General features: G+C 37.1%; 1 protein-coding gene across 2 annotated transcripts; it reads left to right on the forward strand.

The window, feature by feature from the left end:
• The first annotated feature begins 4,272 nt into the window (after window positions 1-4,272).
• Window positions 4,273-9,798, forward strand: LOC106082572 (endoribonuclease CG2145). Of its 2 annotated transcripts, XM_013245189.2 has the most exons (6): window positions 4,274-4,558; window positions 7,300-8,160; window positions 8,338-8,842; window positions 8,911-9,107; window positions 9,171-9,403; window positions 9,464-9,798. In XM_013245189.2, the coding sequence occupies exons 1-6, from the start codon at window positions 4,480-4,482 to the stop codon at window positions 9,695-9,697; spliced, it is 2,109 nt and encodes a 702-aa protein (XP_013100643.2). In that variant the 5' UTR covers window positions 4,274-4,479; the 3' UTR covers window positions 9,698-9,798. The 2 variants fall into 2 exon arrangements, with proteins under 2 accessions (XP_013100634.2, XP_013100643.2); XM_013245180.2 differs by having other exon boundaries at window positions 4,273-4,558; window positions 7,300-8,842.
• Window positions 9,799-10,278: the final 480 nt, after the last annotated feature.

The raw sequence follows: 10,278 nt of genomic DNA on the forward strand, positions 1-10,278 counted from the left end.
CTTATCGGGTAAATATTATCAAACAATTTATGTACCTTAGAAATTCTTGTTGTGTTTTTTTGTACCGGGCGACAATTTGTGTGTGGTCTAATGATTTTTGTCAATGGATATACCAGAAATTATGGACCTAAGGCGCAATTTTAAAAATTATCACTATCCGAGTTTACCATCCGCACTCACTCGAGCTGCTCAATATACTGACTGCTCTTTGGTGAGTTCAAAAAACAAAAAAGGAAAAAATGTGTCTATACCAGTGACGAGCACACAATTGCAAATTTCCAAGCCTATGAGCCAGCTTCGGATTTCTTGTTCAACAGTGTGAGTGTTTTTGCACTACCACTGGTCTATACGCTCAAATACTCACTCCTTCTCTCTAGTAGGAGAGACACAAGGAATAATTATTGGTCCGGTACACGAATAATCCTTTGCGGCTATCAAAGCACTTTTGCAACAATAAACAAAGTAAGTTATCTTCAATTATGCTACGTCTATGGCTAACGTTTGATATGCTGAAGCGAAACGTCTCTCGGTTAAAATAAAAGAAAAAACTTCGTGATAAAAGTAGTTTATTTGTCGTAAAAATGTCCTTAACATTTAATTTTTTGCGTATGGTTTAAGAATAGGAGCCACCCATTTTCCACACCTCGGGTATTAGTAGGGTAAATATACATTGATAAATTGAGGATATCCATCAGATATTTAACTCCTAATTCGCCCAGATTATTGAGCATTAGCATCGATATTCTCTCAGAGCCCATAGCCTTCTCACATTTGACTCTTCTTATGACGTCGGCCACATTCTCTGCTATGAATAGCTGTTGTTACACGTCGACTGGGCGATTCCTTAGCCCACATAGAATGATCCATTTAGCCTTGTCTGTCAATGGGTGATCGATAAATTGTCTATCAAAAGAGGCCGCACACTGTTCCGCGTCTGATATCTGATTTTTATTGAAGTTTACCGCGACTTGGTTTGTTTTACGTGGCGGATGGTTGGAGACTATTGTTGGCCAAATCTTATTGACACCTAATCCTGTTTTGCAGCTTCCGATATGATCCAACGATTTTTTCGCTAGAGTTCTATAACTTCTATGTACCAAAATGAACCAGCCTTCACGCTGGTCAGGGATCGCAACTCCCACACGCAAGCTAGTCGGGAACTAACTATTTTAATTTAATTTTAAGTTTTATTTAAAAATTTACTGAGTTCATTTGCTTTCAAGAGCTGCATTAAAAAACTAAACACTGTGGCAGTTTGCGCTTTTAAACAAATGTTTAAGAAGGTTGCCTTTTTCAACGAAAATATTATTTTATGCTGCTAAAGCCATCTTTATGTCATATCGGCTACTTTTGCACCGCCCTCATACGCCCATACAACATCTCCACAGCTATTAGTTCTTTGGAGTTAATTTTAAGCCTGCATGAAGTCTGCAATTCCACTCAATTACAATTGTAATTGACATACTGCAAAACGAATAAAAACTGATAGTTATCGGTTTATATACGGAATTTGTTACTCACATAAGAGGTAGAAAGTGCACTTTCTCATCAAATTTTAGCCAATTTGGGGAACAATTCAAACGTTTTGGGACTGGAGCTGTCAAATCTTGGGATGGGAGCTATTTCTACTTGAGGACCTACATTGGCCCTGTAAATCCCACACAATATTTAAATCATACAAATTCATTTACCTATGGAATGAAAATCACTGCTGAAGTAATATGGTCTTTGATTTCTCTGGAAGGGCTAAAATTATCCACCTAAGAGTTAAGTAAAATTATAGAATCATAGAATAATATCGAAAAAAGAAGGATTGAGGATACTAATCCTTCTTTTTTCGATATTATTCTATGATACCAGAACTTTATTCAACTTTTAGGTGAATGAAAATCAGCCCTTTTTCAGAATCTTTAAATTCTTCGAACAAAATATGCCAGATTTAACAGGCGGATAACATATTAACGGCTGGCAGGTATTTCCAAGTTGGTTAAACAGATTATCAATCCCTATGCATCTATTTCCACCCCTCTTCTCGGATGACAATTTGTATCCTTGAAATTGGTTGAATTGGTATATAAATAATAAAAAATATTAAACCTAGATTACCAGTGAAGTTAGCCATTAACGAATTTTCATCATCCTCGTAATAATTCTTCACTACTTCTCTTTTTTAACTATTCTATTCTTTTGTGCTTCTGAGTTATACTCACTATAAGATCCAGATGTATAACTAGGATGACATAGCAGCTGATATGAAATGACCACAAAAAATAAATTATAAATAAAAATTACAAAATAAAAAAATGAAAATACAATGAAAGCAAATACAAGCAAAGGACGACTTAAATATCAGCCCAAAAAAATTTCACAATAAAAAAAAAAACAATACATTTACCAACAAAAACTAAAATCACATCATGCAACAAGCATTTAATTTCTTTAAGATTGAAAAAAATATTGAAAACAAAAAAACAAATAGCATTCCTACATTTATAAATATCCACATATATACATATATAGAAGGAATACAATTTAATGTATACAATAATAAATTTAAATAAATGGAGAAAGAGGAAGAACAGAAGAATAAATCTGACTACTGTGCATGTGAAACAATAAACACGAAAACAAAATTCACTATGATTGTTTGATTGGACAAATTGGATGCGATTGCCCTATCCCCGACAAAAGGGACGAAGGAAATCTTGCAAATGACAACCGAAACAAAAGAAAACAGACATACTTTACATGGATTGCATGACATTAGTAAATATGACACCTTAATCGTATTATCACCACTTTCAACACCACCTCCACCACAACCACCAAATGCATCATCAATATCACACCTTTTATCCAAAAAAAAAAAGAAAAAATTGAGAAAAAAAACAAATACCAAAGAAAACAATAACAGACATCAAATGTCTGATGATAAGAGCAGATTATGAAACCCCTTATCTCCCACAAATCATATATACATATAGAAATCTCTACTTGTTTAAAAGAAACTAAAACTTAAAAAAATGGAAAAACAAAAGGAAAAAAACACTTGAGAAAGTGCAGAACAATCAATTAAATAAAATCATTATGGAAAATCTTAAAAACATTGAAGTTTTCTTTAAGCTTTTGGGGAATGGCAAAGATCAATCAATATACGAAAAAGATCAATACAATGACATGAGTAGCTAAAATGCCAATTTAGCCATGAAACAACCATTAAGGAGAATTCCATATCAATGAGTGCGTAAGGGACCTCCTTTTTATTGCCGCAGAGTGACACTACTTAGTAGAGACGCCTAAGGCAAACACCTCCCAAGTATAACCAGCACTAGAAGAGTATAATTACTGCTAAAGTTTTTTTCTGATATTCTCGCCAAAATTTGAACCCAGACGTTCAACATCAAAGGCGGATATGCTAACCTCTGAACACGATGCCAACCTAAAAGACGTCATTGTAATCACAACTATTCTTTCTAATTCCATAATTGCAAAAGCATTGAATTCCATAATTCAATGTCATGAATGCGCACTATGACTCATTAAAAGTGCAGCATTATTACATTGTATCCCACTTTACTTAACTTATCTTTCTAAAATCATGGGATTTTCATTTTTTTATATCATTTGGATGCGATTTTACGTTTAATATTTTTTGTTTTGCTTAGCACCCTTTCCTCACCTCTCCTTTCCGTTAAACTTAGGCATTGGTATAATTTTGTTGTTTTCACAAGACATCACAAAACAAAAACCAACAACAACAACAATACCAAATTTAAGCTGAAAATCTCAATTGAAATCAATTAAAATTGAGTCACATCTTGACCTGAGGTTTGCTTTCATTTATAAAATGAGATAAGATTGTCTAGAACACAGAGAGCAGATTCAAATAGAATTGTCGTGCCCATAAAAACAACAGAGATTGTAATGGCATTGTGTTCAAGAATGATTGAACCAATGCTCACTCTCTCATAATAACCGTTAGAATTGCATAAAAATCATATTTTTATTTAAATAAAAAAAAATAACTCTCTGGGAGCGAAAACTGAGAGTACTGAACCAGTTTCGCCTACAAAGTCATGTGTAAGGTCTCTGTTATAACAGCAGGGACTTATGCAAAATTGTTTGTAAATTTCATATGAGGAGATACTATATTTGTCAGTATGTGTTTTGTATGTGGGAATTTTGTTGCGGAGAAAAAACAAAGGCAAGCAGGGAATGCATGCACAAACGAACATCTGATAGCGAGATGATGAATGTTAAAGAAATATTACCTAGGGCTCTCTAAGCCGCAGCTCTTCAGTCTTTCTTCAACCTTTGCCGCACTAACATCAGACTTTTCAAGACAACCGGTCTTTGTGAATAGTTTACCGTGAATTAATTTTAATAAGTTGGCACTGGCCACTCATATATAATTTTTGTTTTTGTTTTACGCTTTTCAAGACTACGTCGTGGTCGCGTTAAATAAATAACACGTACAAAATGTTATTGAAAAGATTTAAAATAACACCAATTGTATTTTTGGCTGTTTGCTGTGCGGTGATTCAGTTTGAGGCAGCAGGTAAATTGGCTTAAATACAAATACCTGGGTGGAGATTTAACAAGGTTTATCCCAAAATTATGACAAGAAAAAGATCTCGAAGCTAGCCATATACAGTGCTTACTCGATGAATGTGTTTGGAGAGAAAGGTGATAAGATTAGCTCAAGTAGCAGAAGATAGCAGACAATGAAATACATTGAGAAGCCTGTGTTAATTGTTGTGACGTAAAGCCAAAGGAGAAAAAAATGTTGACTGTTTTCCCTAAATTATATAGAATTGCTATTAACAAGTCAATAACTTGACCATCAAAATGTTTACCGAGTTCATACATTGATAAAGAGAAATCAATAAGTATTTAGTCTCAAATTCTTAGCAAAACTCTGAACTTCAGAACCGTGTTCTGTACGATGAATGTAATGTTGAGGTTCGAAGTCAAAGTGCTATGAACTTCAAAATCCGTAATAATATAATCTGAACGCCTAACAGTTATACGAAGTAAAAAATCAAAAAAGGGCGAGTACAAGCAGGTGCCACTAAAGTATCAATCGATATCCATGTAAGGCATTTTTAGAGTATCGCTTGCTGTAGTGTGGACATAATGTAAACTTTAATGGAAGTGCAGCACGATTCTTGCTAAATAAGAACCACAAAAGCCAACGAGTGGATACTGTGGGTATTAGGTTGGGTATAGGGATCCCAAGTTGGGACCCTTATACCAAAAGTCGACTTTTTGCAAAAATAAGTCGAAAAATCGACTTACTATTTTGATAAAAGTCGAAAATTCTAAAAGTCTGCTTTTCGACTTTTATCAAAATAGTAAAAGTCGATTTTTCGACTTTATCAAACTCGACTTTTGCAAAAAGTAGACGTTTCGATTTTTATCAAAAATTTCTTTTTCCCACAAGTCTTCGCAGACTTTTGCCATCAAAATATAATCATTTCTTTATATTTTCATAAAGGGGAGGTACTCAGAAGAATTTAAAATGCAATATTGACACATTTGTATTTATTTATATCATAAAGCCAATATGGCTTATTGGAAAAGTTTCCACATTCCCGTTTACTTTCCCCTTTTTATACCTAACACCAGAGGATGGAGGGCATACTAACCTAGTCATTCCGTTTGTAACACCTCGAAATATTGATCTGCGATATATAATCCTGATTGTCTGTACATTTTGAGTAGATCTAGACAGGTTTGCCCGATTTGGCTTTGATTCGATTTGATTTGCGATTTTGAGTCGATCTAGCCATGTCCATCCGTCCGTCTGTCGAAATCACGATAGCGGTCGAACTTCACTTGAAATTTTGCACAGATACATCTTATTGATGTAGGTTGGTGGAGATTGCAAATGGGCCATAATTGTTCAGATTTGATCGTCTGGACATTTTGAGTGGATCTTGGCAATTTGTGTCCGATTTTGCTTTGATTCGATTTGATTTGCGATTTTGAGTCCGTCTGCCGAAATCACGATAGCGGTTGGACCCTGCTTGAAATTTTGCACAGATACATTTTATTGATATAGGTCGTTGGAGGTTGCAATTGAGCCATATCGGTTCAGATTTGGATCTACATATTTAGCCTCTGGAAGCCGCAACTGATATCCGATTGATTTGAAATTTTTGGATATAGTGTTCTGTTACATTCGGTCTACAACCTCATATAGCTCCTATACAAATGGATTTCAAGTCTGGATCATCTGGGAGCCACAATTTTTGTCCGATTTGGCTAAAAGTTTGCACGCGATGCTCTGTTACGACTTCCAACAACTGTGTTAAGTACGGTCCAAGGCGGTTTTTAGCCTGATGTAGCTCCCAAATAAAGCGATCTCTCCATATCCTTGTTCACTTCATAAAAGTTTTCATTTTTGGCTGGTTTGGCAGAAATTTGGTCCCGCAGAGTAAAATTATGCATTTCAACTAATTTAATTTTGTGTCATTTTTAAGCAAAACCCATTGTGGTAGTTTTGAAAGATTCGGCCCGGCCTATTTTAGCACGTTTTTACTTGTTTGTAATTGAATTATAGCTTGAAATGGTCTATATATCGTAGACGACTTTCAACTAGTGTTACTCCGAATGTTAAAACCCAATTAGAACATCACATTTTATTGCACATACGATATGAGTAACGAACTTTTATTCTCTATCACTTCCTCTACAAAACCCCAAAAGAAAAAGAAATTATCTAAATTCTATCCGTTTTAATGTAATGCTGGCTACATAAAATCGGATACAAGAAAACCATTTTTTAATTTGTGAATTCGACAGCCGGACAGACATGGCAAGATCGACTTATAGAATCAAGACGACCAAGAATATATTTATATACTATTGGGTTGCCCAAAAAGTAATTGCGGATTTTTCATATAGTCGGCGTTGACCAAGTTTTTCACAGCTTGTGACTTAATTGCATTCTTTCTTCTTTCAGTTATCAGCTGTTACTTTTAGCTTGCTTTAGAAAAAAAGTGTAAAAAATGTATATTTGATTAAAGTTCATTCTAAATTTTATTAAAAATGCATTTACTTTCTTTTAAAAAATCCGCAATTACTTTTTGGGCAACCATACTATACCAGATTTTGTTCTCACTAATGCCCACTGTGCAAACAAAATCTGGGTTTTTTCGAATGACCCTGAGTATACTCTTATCAGGAATTGATTTCCTAGAAATTGTTCTAGTTAAGATGAATTCTTCTTATTTTAAATATTCTATGTATACGTTTTCATTGTCTTCTTTTTGTCTTTCTTTATACGCCCTCTAGCTGCTTACAAAAGCGAAATAGCAATTACCCCAGCTCCACCGGAGGAAGAGACAACCAAGAAAAGTGGTTTCTTTAGTGGTGTCAAAAGTTGGTTCCGTGGTGGTGATACCACAACAACCACCACACCATTGCCGGTTTTAGCTGCCACAACGCAAAAAATCCCCCAAACTGTAGCAGGCACAAGTTATGCAGCGGGCAGTCAACAAACAACAGCCAGTGGTGGTCCCCAAAGGCCACCCCCATTGTCGTTGGGACCGGCGCCCATGGTGCCATTAGGTCCTCGACCAGATACTCCCTCAACTTCGCCTTGGGGAGGTGGCGCTAATCCCCGACAACCACCACAATGGCCTGAACCACAAAATCCTCAAGGAGGTAATGCTCAACCCCAATTGCCCCACCCTGCTGCAGGTGGTTCAGCAACTGCTGGCGGCAATTATATGCCGGGGGGAGCTCATATACCAGGTGGCGCCATAATGCCAGGTGGCAGTTCGACCACCATCAAACCCACACAACCTCAATCACCCCATAATGTGCCGGGTAACTTGCCCAGACCCGCCGCTGGCAGTCCTTCCAATGTCCCCTCACAAGGTGGTGGACAATTCAATTTCCCCTCCTCAACATCTTCTACGCAAAGCAATCTACCTCAACCAGGCAGCAATCAACCCACCTCATCAACTGTTCAAGGAAACCAACATAATCTGCCAAGACCAGGAGTTTCACCAAATTTCCCTACCTCGCAATCTTCCACCAACCAAAACATTCGACCTGGACAAGCAAATATGCCTGGATTTGGTCCATATCAGCCCCCCAAAACGCAACCATCTGGATTTGATCTAAGTTATGGCGGAGGTAGTGGTGGTGGCTTCTCTAGGCCATCGCAACCTGCAGGTCGCCCTGGATTTGGCCCAGCCCCTGCGGGAACTTCAACAACAGTGATTCCCGGTCGTGGAGCACCTACACCTACTGCTATCTCAACAGGACCCACAACTTCAACCACCACTCCCAAGGTGCCACAAATGGATTTCGATCTGCGTTTAGGACAAACTGATCCCAAGAAACCCAGTACACCTACCAAAGAAGATTACCCAGCTTTACCAGCTCCAAGAAGACCTTCTACAGGTGGAGTTAAAGAAGACTTCCCCTCCTTGCCAGCACCGAAATCTCCAGTGCCCACACCATCATCGCCTGTGAGTCCCTCTTCCCCCTCGGCTTGGAATAAACCTTTGCCTACACCTGCTTCGGTGGGACCAGCAGCAACTCCTACCACCGCAAAAACTCCAACACCTCATTCACCAGCTGCCCCTGCTGGAGGTGCCGCTGGAGGAAGTGGAGTCTCCTTTGTACCTCATACTGGTGGACGTACTACACCGCGCACTTCCTTACCCAGTAGTTCGGATGGCAATGCTCTTGCCACTGATGCTGAAATTCAAACCCTTACCGAAACTCTATACACCAAGGAAACCAACAGTCAATTGAGTTTGATAACTGTCAGTCCACAGGGCAAGACCAGATCCATAGATAGTACAGATGAGGCACCTAAACCGTAAGTAAAGGAAACAAGAAACTCTTCACAATACAAATTTTTGAATTGTGTCTCCTTTTGTTTTGTAGGTTATTGGATGTTAACAGCAAAGTCTTGGAAAATCCAACTGTGGCCAAAATGCAAGTCTTATTCAACAATTATGAACAGGATACCTTGACCAATGAGCATGTTACACCCAATGAACGCAAAGAAGAAAACGACTTTGTGGATGCGGTTATGGCCACCAATGTAATGCGTCAAGCCATGTTGTTTTTGCAAAACAAAGGTTGGTGGTAGAATATTTTACTGCTGAAACAGAACACTTTATGGTTTAATTTTTTCGGTACAGGTATTGTTGGTCCTGATCCCAAAACCCATCGCGATATGGTTAAGGAATTATGGTTTACTCAATACTCCCGCGGCAGTGGTAAAATTGGCAGCTCTGGCTTTGAACATGTCTTTGTCAATGAGGTCAAGAATGGCACTATTATTGGCCTACATAATTGGCTGTATTTCGCCGATGAAGAAAAGGCTGGTCGTTTGGATTACAAGGGCTATTTGAATCAATTGGACATGGGAACGGTAGTTTAACATGGCAACACTCAAAAAAAAAATATGTTAACTTTATTTTTTTATTAACAGAAAGCCAAGATAATGAAGGTGCGTTTCACCCACAATGGTTTGAATAAACCTGTGAATACCTTGTTTGTGGGCACCTCTCCCGAATTGGAGTTGGCCTTGTATACCGTGTGTTTCAAATTACGTCCCGATCGTACCTGTCCCGTTTCCCTGGGCAATAGCAAATTTGGTGTGGTTACCTATTCATGGCGTTATCGCGGCAAAAGTTTAATTGGCAGTGCCTATCCTGAGATTTAATAAAACGAAATCTAGTGATATCAATTCGTTTAAATAATTCTAATATTTTATAAAACCGAACAGTGTGTAGTTATGAAAAAAAATTAAAATTCTTGACGAAAGTCTTTAGACTTTTTTTCAATTTTTTTTTATGAGAGGTTAAACTGGATTTTTCGAAAAAAAAGTGTAAGAGGATTTTCAAATTTTGTAATTTTTACAGGTAACCGATTTACGGAAAAGATTTTTTTCCATTTTTCCAATTTAAGATAAATTCTTATACAAGAAGTCAAAACGGGAATAAGTTTATATGGAAGCTATATCAGGTAAAGTATCGCTTTGAATCAATCATTTAGTGGATGTTGAAAGTCATTCAAAAAATCAATATTCGATATGTTAATCAAATGTGATGAGGTTTATGCCTTCTAAGGGCCTAAGTCGACAAATTGGAAAATTTATTTATATGGAGGCTATATGTAAACATGACCCGATCTATGATATTTATAACATCAATATAAATGTCCTTAATGGAATGTCCATAGGCAAATTTGCAATATAGTACTTACGTAAATAAAAAGTATTCATACAAAATTAGGAGTACACGG

This window comes from Stomoxys calcitrans, chromosome 4 (assembly GCF_963082655.1).
Source record: "Stomoxys calcitrans chromosome 4, idStoCalc2.1, whole genome shotgun sequence".
In the NCBI taxonomy this organism is placed as follows: Eukaryota; Metazoa; Arthropoda; class Insecta; order Diptera; family Muscidae; genus Stomoxys; species Stomoxys calcitrans.